Genomic DNA, 15,631 nt, shown 5'->3' with positions numbered 1-15,631 from the left:
ATGATTAAAGATAAGTAAACCATTGTTCAAGCAAGGTAAACTACAATCAAAGACACGTAAAAAATGAACGTCAGGTACCCCATGAATAAAGAAAACTTAAGTTCAAGCGAGGTAATTAAACAAGCTGCAATTAAGGGCAGGTAAAAATGTTTCAAGGCTATAGGTACCACTTGATTAAAGGTAAGTACATCACAATTAAAGGTATGGTATGCTGCAATCAAGGTCAAGCGTTTAGATCATGATCAAGTGGAAGTCAACTGTAGTTCAAGGGCAGTAACCTAGTGATGGAGGACAGACACAATACAAGGACAGATGTAGCAAAACCAAACACACTTAGATATCAGGTAAATTAGGCAAACTCAGCAGCAGGGACAACAAAATTCAAATGTAGGTACAGAATGTAGACTGAAGTTGAAAGGCAGGGACAGCACAACTCAAGGGCAGGTAGAGCCCAGTGTATCAGTAATAACAGCCATCCCACAGCACACAATCAAGTTTGTACTTTGTGATAACACCCTTGGGTTTATGGCTTAGGTTATAGCTACACGACAATCATACCATGCACCTGCATACAAGATGATGTACTAGCACCAGTTAACAGGCTGACAGCAAGGATGACAAGACAGTCATGAAAAAAGATTGTGAGGGGAAATATTGATACAACATGACAAGTGATGAGGCAGTCAATTGGTGGAACACTCCAGTGTGAAATGAGGCTGGATTGGCACAGTAATATTCAATAGTTCACCTTCTGCTGCACATTGGTGGGACAAATTTCACAGACAAAGGAACCGGAGATAAATTAAATTATCTATCATGTTTCACATCCAATCAACAAGAGAGGGTGGGGGAGGTATATCTGGCACTGGTGTCCTGTCTACATCTAACATATACACCTAAAAACCATCAACAAGATATTACCTCCCTACCTAGAACAACCTGTATAATCTGACAGTCACTAACTCAACACATAATAACCTGTATAATCTGACAGTCACTAGCTCAACACATAATAACCTGTATAATCTGACAGTTGCTTCCTCTACACAGAATAATCTGTACAATCTGACATTTACTACCTCCACACATACTAACCTGTATAATCTGACAGTAACTACCTCTCCATAGAACAACCTGTATAATATGACAGTAACTTTCCCCATAGAACAACCTGTATAATCTGACAGTCACAAGCTCAATACAGAATAACCTGTATAATCTGACAGTCACTTCCTCTACACAGAATAACCTGTATAATCTGACATTTACTACCTCCACACACACTAAACTGTATACTCTGACAGTCACTACCTCCCCATAGAACAACCTGTATAATTCGACAGTCACTACCTCCCCATAGAACAACCTGTATGATCCGACAGTCACTTCCTCTACACAGAATAACCTGTATAATCTGACAGTCACTAGCCCCAACACAGAATAACCTGTATAATCTGACAGTCACTAGCTCAACACAGAACAACCTGTATAATCTGACAGTCATAACCTTGCATAAGACAACCTGTATAATCTGATATTCACTACCTCTACACGGAACAACCTGTATAATCTGACAGTCAATACCTTCACACACAATAACCTGTATAATCTGACAGTCACTACCTCCACACACAATAACCCGTATAATCTGATAGTCACTACCTCTACACAGAACAACCTGTATAATCTGAGTCACCGTCTCCCTACAGAATATTTCAATAACTGTATAATCCGACAGTCACTACCTCCACACACAATAACCTGTATAATCTGACAGTCACTATCTCCCTAGAGAACAACCTGAATAATCTGACAGTCACTATCTCTCTACATAATAACATGTATAATCTGACAGTCACTACCTCTACAAACAACAACCTGTATAATCTGGCAGTCACTACCTCCACAGAATAACCTGTATAATCTGATAGTCACTCCCTCCACACACAATAACCTGTATAATCTGACAGTCACTAACTCTACACACAACAACCTGTATAATCTGACAGCCACTACCTCCACACACAATAACTTGTATAATCTGACTGTCACTACATCTACACAGAACAACCTGTATAATCTGACAGTCACTACCTCTACACAGAACAACCTGTATAATCTGACAATCACTACCTCCATACAGAATAACCTGTATAATCTGACAATCACTAGCCCAACACAGAATTACCTGAATTATCTGACAGTCACTACCTCCCTACAGAATAACCTGTATAATCTAATCTTAACTAACTTCACACAGAATATTCTGTATCATTTGACAGACGACTCTTCTATGTGAAATATAAAAACGCCTGTGGACATTAAGAAACCTATGCAAGCAGCATTACAAAGGATTGCATGAGAACAGAAAAAAATGTCATTTGATCATAGACTTCAAGTATAATAAAACCATGTTTGAAGTTAGCTTTATATACTAAGTGATAAACATGACACATCTTTCATGACAATAATGACGGCATCGAACAGCCCGGGCAGCCAACTGAGGCACATTCTGTGTGTCCAGCTTGGCCAACATTGGAAAGCCAATATCACACCATCAAGTAGCGGGGTCTGAGATAGCGGACACATTATGCTTAGTATTCGTGTTACTGACCAAATATCCCTGACAAACTGCGTTTTTGACAGGTCTAATGATTTGATGCCTTGAGATTTATTGGATAATGTTCCCTTTTTATGACCTATTGCACAAGGTTTACATTGCTGGATTAATACACCGCAACACGTCGACAAACACAACCGCGGGGGATTTAATTACCCGCCATACACTGCCTGAGGAAATTCAATTTTGGACCACTTTCTTAAGATACCATTTTTCTTTAAAATTCCCTTAAGTAGCTAGGAGGGGTTTCCTTCAACAAGTCTTTCTCCAGACTCGGTGATAGTTTCATGACGAGGCTGACGATCATTCGTTTTTCAAAGTTAATTGTTTGCGGAGTTATGACCCTTTAGGGGACACATTTGCTAGTTGTCATTTAGAAACTTGTGAGAAATAGTCACTTTTTACACAACCTTCCTAGATGTTTATCACAAGCTCAATATTACCTCAGATGCTGTCGGAGACGAGACATGATTCGGCTATATCCGCGGTCATGTTAACGCACCAAGTTTTATCTCGGTCTATTTCAACTTTTTCTCCCTTAAATTTATCTTTCACGCTAATAGGATGTAATTCTTACGAACTCAACGATGTCTTTTTGTCCTGTTGTCGTAAACAAGTGGCTTCTATGGCGATATTCCCGTCACAAAGTGTTACAATTCTATCACCATAACATTGTGTTTATACATGTCACGTTTTGTTATATATATGTATACACAGTTAATCAATCAGTAAAGGAGAAATCAACTTGCTTCCTAAACTGAGAATCAATTTAATTTTTAACTCTCAGATTTACAATTTATGTCTGTTGATGCAAAGCTATCGCACATTCAGATGATGTCAAAAGTCAGTGTTGTGTTTGCAACATTAAAATCAACCAATCAGAGAAAGGCAAAATACACACAGCTATTCACTGCAAAACTCTAATTAGAGAAAAACACCATTTTATGTAACATGCATTCTGAACTTGCCTCAAAACACCACCTTCACTTCAACCCATATCTCAAAAACATTTCAAATAAGACACACCAAGGAAGTTCAATGTTATACAAGGATGCAGGACATATTTACCAGGTAACTTATACAAATTAACGAATGAAGGGTCAATCCGAGGAATTTCTTCTTTTATATTTACTGAATAAAACCGTCATACCTGCATGTCCAAGTGTGAGTTACGATCCCGCAGGCGTTCCATCTCAGTTTGTATCTTGCCAAAATTGTCCTGGTTGTCCATTCGCCTACAGGCAGAAATATTGTAATTATAAACTGTACTCATATTTCTGTCTTATAAAAAGGCAGCGAAATAATCACAGCTACTTGGACCAACAAAGTCTTTCTATATCTGTGAAATCTTATTGACCCAAGTCTCCAAGTTTAAAACATAGAACTCTATTTAGGTAAGGGTGAATTTTGTGGATTCAAGTGAAGTAATATTTTGTATATATGGGATCTCTGTAAATCCAAGGGTCAGTTTTTAATGAATTAATTATCTGTTTGGGACTTCACGAATCCAAGGGGTATTTGTGAAACAAAAGTCTGGACCAATAAGATTCTAGTTAATTTTTGGACCTTACTGAAACCAAAACGTCTAGAACATAAACATTACAATAGTGCAGTATTGAGGAAATCTTTGTAAAACCTACGTGTCTGCAGACTGATATAGGCCACTTTGTAAAACCTACGTGTCTGCAGACTGGTATAGGCCACTTTGTAAAACCTACGTGTCTGCAGACTGGTATAGGCCACTTTGTAAAACCTACGTGTCTGCAGACTGGTATAGGCCACTTTGTAAAACCTACGTGTCTGCAGACTGGTATAGGCCACTTTGTAAAACCTACGTGTCTGCAGACTGGTATAGGCCACTTTGTAAAACCTACGTGTCTGCAGACTGGTATAGGCCACTTTGTAAAACCTACGTGTCTGCAGACTGGTATAGGCCACTTTGTAAAACCTACGTGTCTGCAGACTGGTATAGGCCACTTTGTAAAACCTACGTGTCTGCAGACTGGTATAGGCCACTTTGTAAAACCTACGTGTCTGCAGACTGGTATAGGCCACTTTGTAAAACCTACGTGTCTGCAGACTGGTATAGGCCACTTTGTAAAACCTACGTGTCTGCAGACTGGTATAGGCCACTTTGTAAAACCTACGTGTCTGCAGACTGGTATAGGCCACTTTGTAAAACCTACGTGTCTGCAGACTGGTATAGGCCACTTTGTAAAACCTACGTGTCTGCAGACTGGTATAGGCCACTTTGTAAAACCTACGTGTCTGCAGACTGGTATAGGCCACTTTGTAAAACCTACGTGTCTGCAGACTGGTATAGGCCACTTTGTAAAACCTACGTGTCTGCAGACTGGTATAGGCCACTTTGTAAAACCTACGTGTCTGCAGACTGGTATAGGCCACTTTGTAAAACCTACGTGTCTGCAGACTGGTATAGGCCACTTTGTAAAACCTACGTGTCTGCAGACTGGTATAGGCCACTTTGTAAAACCTACGTGTCTGCAGACTGGTATAGGCCACTTTGTAAAACCTACGTGTCTGCAGACTGGTATAGGTCACTTTGTAAAACCTACGTGTCTGCAGACTGGTATAGGCCACTTTGTAAAACCTACGTGTCTGCAGTCTGGTATAGGCCACTTTGTAAAACCTACGTGTCTGCAGACTGGTATAGGCCACTTTCCAGAACAACATGGTCTTTTTTATTCAGGGTATTGTGGTCCGACTATCAAGATATTTAGGAGATATTGGAGCAAACTTTATATTGTGACTTCAAAAACACAAGCATATTATTTTATGTATGTAATTTGAGGGAAAATAATGGAAACATTATACATTGTACAACAAAGAGATTTGCAAAGGTAATTCCATAGTGTGTAATAGACAAACTTAACTGAACAACCCAAATAATACATAAAGTGTGAGGATGCTGTGTAAACCTGTTACCATGGTGACACTTCCTGACTCTGTTACCATGGTGACACTTCCTGAATCTGTTACACATGTACCTACATGTCTGTGGGACTTTCTTTAAACACAAACATGTACCATGAGATATCTACAGACAGGAAGAGGAAGTGGACAGCATCACAAGGAAGTAGTTCTTCAAATGTGGAGGATCATAAGGAAAGTAATTGACAAGTAACTCAAAACATATTGGTGCCTAACTCCTTAACATATCTTCTATCCGGCTCATCAACACAACAATGGGATGAAAATCTCACAATTTACATCACAATAGCCCAATTTGTAGCTTAAATCAACAAAACATTTACAGATGTTTGATGAAAATTAACAGATTGGACATTTATTACCTCACAGGGAATATAACATGCAAAGAAATATGGGCTTAGAAATTTACCAGAAAACCCGACAGAGAGTTTCGGGATGAAGACAAGGGAAGACTGATATTAGGGATGGGATAGACTTCAAAAACACTTTTCCTGTCTGAGAAATAATAACACCGGGGTAATTTCTCTTGTCGTTTTCATCTTTCAATAAACAAGCATGAATCCAATTAATGACGATCTCACAGATTTTTTTTTCATCAGTGTAAAATTATTACTTTTTATTTAACACATGCAACTGCGCCAATTATCCTTGTTTCAATTAAAACTAGCATGTCTCTACAAATTTCAGTGAGGATCCAGATACATCACATACCGTACAGCAATTTCGCTGAGTTCCTTGGTTCGGGCCGCCACAAGTGTTTGCAATTCCTCGATCTTCTCATCTTTCATCTGTAGTATCTCCAGCACCTTACGGTCCTTAGTCTCCGACTTTTCTTTTTCTCTACAAAGTTAACGAAAAAAAATTGTTGAATCTGTTTCAAATGTGTTTAATGACATAGGCAATCCTCCTTATGTCTCTCACAAGGAAGTGTTTCATTATTCAAGCCAGAATTTGTATCCTTAATTCGAATACATAAAGAATGTCAGGTTCACTTAATTAATGTGTCGGTGTGTAATAGGCAGCAAAGAAAACTCAATGAAAGTGGAATTATAAATATAATCCCTGATTTGTTTCAGAATGTCAATCTAGACTTTCAAAGATTCATCCTCCAACATGTGTATCTCATTAAATGATAGCAAGCACCTATCAACTTTCATAAGTCCCATTCATAAAATATGTGTGTACTCCGAAAGTATTTGAAACACTGCAAGAAAGTTTAACAATCTCATCAATATTGGACTATCCTAATCTTAACTTTTAATAACCCATCAACAGTACTCATAACTTACAAACTGTCAACAGTACTCATAACTTACAAACTGTCAACAGTACACACAACTTACAAACTGTCAACAGTACTCACAACTTACAAACTGTCAACAGTACTCATAACTCATAGACAAACAAGTACCCTAGTGATCTAGACACACAAGTACCCACACAGTGATCTAGACACACAAGTACCCACACAGTGATCTAGACACACATGTACCCACACAGTGATCTAGACACACAAGTTCCCACAGTGATCTAGACACACATATACCCACAGTGATCTAGACACACAAATACCAACAGAGATCTAAACACACAAGTACCCATAGTGAAATAGACACACTAGTACCCATAGTGATCTAGACACATAAGAACCCTTAGTGATCTAGACACACAAGTACCCACATTGATCTAGACTCACAAGTACCAACAGAGATCTAGACACCCAAGTACCTATAGTGATCTAGACACACTAGTACCCATAGTGATCTAGACACACAAGAACCCTTAGTGATCTAGACACACAAGTACCCACAGTGATTTAGACACGCAAGTTCCCATAGTGATCTAGACACACAAGTACCCCTAGTGATCTAGACACACAAGTACCCACAGTGATTTAGACACGCAAGTTCCCATAGTGATCTAGACACACAAGGCCCCCTAGTGATCTAGACACACAAGTACCCACAGTGATTTAGACACGCAAGTTCCCATAGTGATCTAGACACACAAGGCCCCCTAGTGATCTAGACACACAAGTACCCACATTGATCTAGACACACATATACCCACAGTGATCTAGACACAAAAATACCAACAGAGATCTAAACACACAAGTACCCATAGTGATCTAGACACACAAGTACCCACACAGTGATCTAGACACACAGGTACCTATAGTGATCTAGACACACAAGTACCCACATTGATCTAGACTCAAAAGTACCAACAGAAATCTAGACACACAAGTACCCACAGTGATCTAGACACACAAGTACCAACAGAGATCTAGACACATATACCCATAGTGAACTAGACACACAGGTACCCACACAGATCTAGACACGCAAGTTCCCATAGTGATCTAGACACACAAGTACTCACACAGTGATCTAGACACACAAGTACCCATAGTGAACTAGACACACAAGTTCCAACAGTGATCTAGACACACACACAAGTACCCACAGTGATCTAGACACACAAGTTCCCACAGTGATCTAGACACACAAGTACCCACAGTGATCTAGACACACAAGTTCCCACAGTGATCTAGACACACAAGTACCCACAGTGATCTAGACACACAAGTTCCCACAGTGATCTAGACACACAAGTACCCACAGAGATCTAGACACACAAGTTCCCACAGTGATCTAGACACACAAGTACCCACAGAGATCTAGACACACAAGTTTCCACAGTGATCAAGACACACAAGTACCCCTAGTGATCAAGACACACAAGTACCCACACAGTGATCTAGACACACAAGTACCAACAGAGATCTAGTCACATGAGTACCCATAGTGAACTAGACACACAAGTTCCAACAGTGATCTAGACACACAAGTACAAACAGAGATCTAGACACACAAGTACCTATAGTAATCTAGACACACTAGTACCCAGTGATCTAGACACACAAGTTCCCATAGTGATCTAGACACACAAGTCCCCCTAGTGATCTAGACACACAAGTACCCACAGTGATCAAGACACACAAGTTTCCACAGTGATCAAGACACACAAGTACCCACACAGTGATCTAGACACACAAGTACCAACAGAGATCTAGACACACAAGTACCCACACAGTGATCTAGACACACAAGTAACCACAGTGATCTAGACACACAAGTACTAACAGAGATCTAGACACACTAGTACCCATAGTGATCTAGACACGCAAATTCCCATAGTGATCTAGACACACAGGTACCAACAGAGATCTAGACACACAAGTACCGACACAGTGATATAGATCTAGACACACAGGTACCAACAGAGATCTAGACACACAAGTACCTATAGTAATCTAGACACACTAGTACCCAGTGATCTAGACACGCAAGTTCCCATAGTGATCTAGACACACAAGTACTCACACAGTGATCTAGACACACAAGTACCAACAGAGATCTAGACACATGAAAACCCATAATGAACTAGACACACAAGTTCCCACAGTGATCTAGACACACACACAAGTACCCACAGTGATCTAGACACACAAGTTCCCACAGTGATCTAGACACACAAGTACCCACAGTGATCTAGACACACAAGTATCCACAGTGATCTAGACACACATATACCCACAGTGATCTAGACACACAAGTACCAACAGAGATCTAGACACACAAGTACCCATAGTGATCTAGACACACAAGTACCCATAGTGAACTAGACACACTAGTACCCATAGTGATCTAGACACACATATACCAACAGTGATCTAGACACACAAGTACCCACACAGTGATATAGATCTAGACACACAAGTACCAACAGAGATCTAGACACACAAGTACCTATAGTAATCTAGACACACTAGTACCCACAGTGATCTAGACACGCAAGTTCCCATAGTGATCTAGACACACAAGTACTCACACAGTGATCTAGACACACAAGTACTAACAGAGATCTAGACACATGAGTACCCATAGTGAACTAGACACACAAGTTCCCACAGTGATCTAGACACACACACAAGTACCAACAGTGATCTAGACACACAAGTTCCCACAGTGATCTAGACACACAAGTACCCACAGTGATCTAGACACACAAGTTCCCACAGTGATCTAGACACACAAGTACCCACATTGATCTAGATACACAAGTACCCACAGTGATCTAGACACACAAGTACCAACAGTGATCTAGACACACAGTTACACATAGTGATCTAGACACACATATACCAACAGTGATCTAGACACACAGGTACCCATAGTGATCTAGACACCCAAGTACCCATATAGATCTAGATACACAAGTACCCCCAGTGATCTAGACACACAAGTACCCTCAGTGATCTAGACACACAAGTACCCACACAGTGATCTAGACACACAGGTACCCATAGTGATATAGACACACAAGTACCCATAGTGAACTAGACACACAAGTACCAACAGTGATCTAGACACACAAGTGCTGATAGTCCCCATTTTTAATCTTACAGATAAAAACATTTTTTAACAATATAACTGATTATAATGGGATTGTTTTGAAACTCATTGATTTTTTATATTAATAATCTTATTAGACTAGGGTAAAGTATGATTCTGGCCTAGCGACTGGTCAACTGTTGTGTCTCTGTGTAAGAGAATATCTGACAGGGAATGTAAGGGGAAGTATGATAACAAACATAAAACATAAATACATTTGGCATGTGAAAAGGCAGTGCAACTGTTCCAAATCACTTTGCTGTCTGGCAAGTTCTGCCAGAGAGGTTGTGTGTGAACCGGACTTCATCATCAATTAGAGGGTATAACTAAGGGACACAGAGTTTAGCTGGACACATCACACAGGGTATATACAGTGACAATCTTTGTAGACAAATTAATGGTAAGACTTCACAAGTCCCTTCATCCCAATAGCCTGCAAAACCTCACAACTCAACTTAGGTCCAATTACCGTACTCTTAATGTACAACACAATACTAACGACCGTGTCATCTCTTCTCTTCAAAACGCACAATCACATGTAAATGGCTAATGTTATGAAGCACAGACCTAATTCAATCAACATTCTCCTAATTTCATAAAATTGTTTAACAATGTCATGAAATATCGTAAAAAGCCGTACATAAAAAAAACATATTAGCTTTATATACTTAATAGTCTTTGGCCAAGAGAAGTGAAACTTGTTTTTATTTATTGTTCAATAATTAATGTTGATAGAGATAGAAAGGTTGAATTGGACTGGTGTGATAGTGTACATCAAATGTTGCCTTATTCCCTGGCTAGTCGTTGCTTCTTGATTACCACACAAACAAGCGGTCTGCTGGCTTCTACGTCCTGTGTAGGTTTGGCCAATTAGCTATGAAAAATGCAAACCTCCCCTGCAAGGCCCCTAGATAATTGATACGGAATCAACATTATCACAAAGACATTGGTGTGGAGCAAGGGAAGACAGAGGTCACAAAAAGACAATTGTTGCGGTAACTGGGAACATTATGTCTCTCACGTCATGCAGTCATTCTACTGGGGTGTGTATCAGTATTTTCTGACCATGCTCCTTTGCATATTCAATTAAAATGTCAGATTTATCACACTGTTACACATGAGGTTACTGAAAGTGGTGAGCGTAAACCATTATACAAATGGAATGATGATTTTAAGGATTGTTTTTTAAATTTGTTGTCTGACAATCAGGAGAACCTATGTGTTGCTGTAACCATCCCTGATGCTGTTAGTCAGTCTGATATTAACACTAGTGTGAGTAGTTTTACTGAAATACTGATGAAATCTATGGAACCTTTCCTTGTAAAATTAACTAAATATTGTGATGCCAATCAAGATAACCATAATTATACATGCCGAGATGGGTTAATCAATTTTAATACTGATAAACCATGGTTTGATATGGAATTGAAAACTTTGTACAACTTGTACAAATCAGCTCTGTATAACTTCAATAAGGAAAAAAATGTATTTAATCATGCTCTGCTTGTGGAGAAGAAAAGGAACTATAAATTAAAAGAATCTATGAAAAAAAGAATGTACTTAAAGTGTGAAGGCGACATGCTTGAATACATGAGATTTAACAATCCTAAGGAATTTTACAGAAAATTCACTGCAACCAAGTCCAAGAAACCAGATATTGAATTGAAAGTTTTATTTGAGCACTTCAAAAATTTGGCCAGGAACGATAACTCTGATCAAGAACCTGATCAATCTCACAATCATTCAGATGAAGTACCATTATATGAAGAATTGGACCAAGTAATTACTATTGATGAAATTTGCAAAGCAATCAGTAATTTAAAGAAGGGAAAATCCCATGGTATAGATTGCATCTTAAATGAAAGTTTATTGGTAGGGAGGGATATTTTATTACCTATTTTGTGTAAACTTTTTAACAATATATTGGACTCTGGTCTCTATCCTGCTGATTGGGCAGTTGCTGTAATTACACCGGTACATAAAAAGGGTGACCTAACTGACCCTAACAATTTTAGAGGTATAAGTATAGTAAGTTGTTTAGGAAAATTATTCACTTCTGTTTTAAACAATAGACTTTTAAAATGGTCAGAAACATATGATGTAATAACTGATGCTCAATTTGGGTTTAGACCTGGTCTTAGTACAGTAGATGCTATATTTTGTTTACATTCTATTATATCCAAATCATTTATTAATAAGAAAAGATTGTATTGTTGCTTTGTCGATTTTCGTAAAGCATTTGATATGGTAAATAGAATAAATTTATGGAATAAGCTATCAAAACTTGGTATAAGAGGAAAGCTATTACAAGTTGTAAGGTCTATGTACTCTCATGTTAAATCTTGTGTTAAATTAGATGGAAAGTTGTCAGATTTTTTTCTTAACAGGGTTGGATTATTACAGGGTGAAATTCTGTCACCGATATTTTTTTCTATGTATATAAATGATTTTGAATCATATTTTATACAAAATTGCAAGGGTAGTTATGAGTTTGAGGAACTCAGTTTATATCTGATGCTATATGCTGATGATCTGGTATTATTCTCCGAGACTGTAGAAGGTCTCCAAGATATGCTTGATAATTTAGAAAAATATTGTACTGAATGGAATTTAACTGTAAATGCTGAAAAGACAAAAATTGTAGTTTTTAGAAAAGGTGGAAGATTGCATAATGAGGAAAAATGGTATTACAAAGGAAGTAAGGTTGAATGTGTGGATCAATTTCCTTACCTAGGTGTTATTTTAAATTACAACAATAAATTCACATCTATACAAAAACAATTAGCTAGCCAAGGACGAAAAGCTATGTTTGCATTATTTGCAAAGTGTTCATCATTAAACTTAAATGTAAAAACTATGCTCCATCTTTTCGATACATATGTAAGCAGTATCCTTTTCTATGCAAGTGAAATTTGGTGTATGCACAAAGCTCCAGAGATAGAACATGTACATTTACATTTTTGTAAGAAACTACTAAAAGTGAAGAAATCGGCCAATAACAACATGGTATATCTTGAATTGGGACGGTTACCTCTAGTTTGTATGAGAAAAATTAGAATGATAAAATATTGGTTTAAATTATTAAAATCTGAAAATTGTATTATATCAACTTCCTATAGGTTTTTATTACAATGTTGTAGTAGAAATGATTTCAACTGGGCTATAGCAGTAAGAGATGAATTAAACAATCTAGGTCTTAGTGATGTTTGGTTAAATCCATGCATCTCTCAGCAAAATCTGTTATTACCATTGATAAAACAAAGAATTTTTGATCAAGGCATACAATCCCTAAGGGCCACAGTGGAAAACTCTCCAAAATGTTTATTGTATAAACATATAATAGATTTTGGAGAAACATTACAATTTTACCTCACAAAATATATACCAAAGAAATATCGCATTTGTTTAACTCGAATACGTACATCTACCCATTCTTTAGCTATAGAAGTTGGAAGGTATAATAATATACCTAGAGAACGTAGATATTGTAAACAGTGTAACTCCCCCTCTGAATTAGAGGACGAATTTCATTTTTTATTGGTCTGTTCTAAATTCCAAAATCTCAGATCTCGTTTTATCAAAAGCTATTATTGGAAAAAACCATCTGTGTTTAAAGTCGTCCAGTTATTGAGTGTCCATAATATTAAAGAATTGTGTATACTAGGAAAATTCATATATGAGGCAAACAAATTAAGGGTATTATAATGGAATATGATTGTTTTCATCCTCTGTACATTGTCCATGATTTGTTTAAAAAATGTTTTGTATACTGATGGGCCAATGGCCCAAAGTTTGAATAAAACTTGAAACTTGAACATCTGCAGTACAACAGCAGGCTTCCAAACGGCTGATCATCTGGACATGTACAATAAGTAAAAGGTACCATAGGCCTGTTGTCAAGTAAAAGGTACCATGGGCCTGTTGTCAAGTAAGAGGTACCATGGGCCTGTTATCAAGTAAGAAGTACCATAGGCCTGTTGTCAAGTAAAAGGTACCATAGGCCTGTTGTCAAGTAAGAGGTACCATGGGCCTGTTGTCAAGTAAGAGGTACCATGGGCCTGTATTGAAGTAAGAGGTACCATGGGCCTGTATTAAAGTAAGAAGTGCCAAGGACCTGTATTGAAGTAAGAGGTACCATGGGCCTGTGTTAAAGTAAGAAGTACCAAGGACCTGTATTGAAGGAAGAGGTACCATGGGCCTGTATTAAAGAAAGAAGTACCATGGGCCTGTATTGAAGTAAGATGTACCATGGGCCTGTATTAAAGTAAGAAGTACCAAGGACCTGTATTGAAGTAAGAGGTACCATGGGCCGTATTAAAGTAAGTGGTACCATATTAGGCCCGTATTGAAGTAAGAGGTACCATGGGCCTGTATTGAAGTAAGAGGTACCATGGGCCTGTATTAAAGTAGGATGTACCATGGGCCTGTATTGTAGTAAGAGGTACCATGGACCTGTATTGTAGTAAGAGGTAACATGGGCCTGTATTGTAGTAAGAGATACCTTGGGACTGTATTGCAGAAAGAGGTACCATAGACCTGTAGTCAAGTAAGAGGAAACATTGCCTTGTATTGAAGTAAGAAGTACCACAGCGTAGGACACAGCCGGTCGCCTGGTCGCCAAAGGCGACCAAAACCTTGATTGGCCGACTAGAAATTGTCAAAAAATGGATAGTTACTGGCCCAAAAATAAATCATTGGGCGAGTACATTATTATTTTCAAAATGGTAGTTTACTCCCATAAATTAACCACCCCAACTTCGGAACACCCATTTTCGGAAATTCTGTAGTCTGGGTCACGCCGTTAAAACGTGCAAGTGCATCAGAATTGACACAGAGAGTCAACATGGCGGATACAAACAAGGGCTGGGGATTTAAGTAAGTTAACTTATGTATTTTTATAAGTCGTAAGTTTTCTTCGCTGTAAGCTACTATTTTATGTTGTTTGGTCTGCCATATCACCAGTACTGGTTGCCGACCAATTGTCGCCAAGTACCAATTCTTGCCAAAGCACGTGTATTGTGCGATGCCACACAAATTATCGTATTTTTTTCACACACAATCCAAAGAAGCTGTATTTTTAACCATATAGGCAAAATTTTAAGACCTAGCTGTCCTGTACGCTGGAGATATCATCAGGTAATGAACCCTAAGTTGCCCCAAAATCGCCAGCTGATCGTCAGGGGGGTCACGTGACTATTTTTATCTAAATATAACAAAGTCGTCTGCAGTTGTAAATTCCTATTAGGTGAATTCAGTGACAATGAAGTAGGGTTATGTGTCGGGAGGGTTTGATTGAAAAATAAAGAACATCTATTTATTTATTGCTGTATTGGCATTTTTTATTGCTCAACACTGAAAAAAATCTACCAATATTCATTTTGGGCCTGTGCAATGATTTTTGTACTCGCCCTCAAAAAAAAAAGGGCCAGTCGAACCTACACTGGTACCATGGGCCTGTATTGAAGTAAGATGTACCATGGACCAGTATAGAAGTAAGAGGCATCATAGGCCTGTATTGTAGTTATAGGTAACATGGGCCTGTAGTCAAGTAAAATATGCAATAGGCCTGTATAGAAGTAAGAGGTACCATAGGTATGTATTG

General features: G+C 38.3%; 1 protein-coding gene across 2 annotated transcripts in view; it reads right to left on the bottom strand.

Moving 5' to 3' along the window:
- LOC110451031 (centlein-like) overlaps positions 1-15,631 on the bottom strand; it is an 82,247-nt gene that overhangs the window by 56,873 nt on the left and 9,743 nt on the right. For both annotated transcript variants that reach the window (XM_021498871.1, XM_021498879.1), the window contains exons 5-6: positions 6,284-6,412; positions 3,771-3,855 (exon numbers count right to left, since the gene is read on the bottom strand). In XM_021498871.1, coding sequence (XP_021354546.1) covers positions 3,771-3,855; positions 6,284-6,412 — 214 coding nt within the window. The remainder of the gene's footprint in view (positions 1-3,770; positions 3,856-6,283; positions 6,413-15,631) is intronic.

The sequence above is a fragment of the Mizuhopecten yessoensis genome, unplaced genomic scaffold (assembly GCF_002113885.1).
Source record: "Mizuhopecten yessoensis strain PY_sf001 unplaced genomic scaffold, ASM211388v2 scaffold603, whole genome shotgun sequence".
In the NCBI taxonomy this organism is placed as follows: Eukaryota; Metazoa; Mollusca; class Bivalvia; order Pectinida; family Pectinidae; genus Mizuhopecten; species Mizuhopecten yessoensis.
This window is presented reverse-complemented; position numbering and strand designations above follow the sequence as displayed.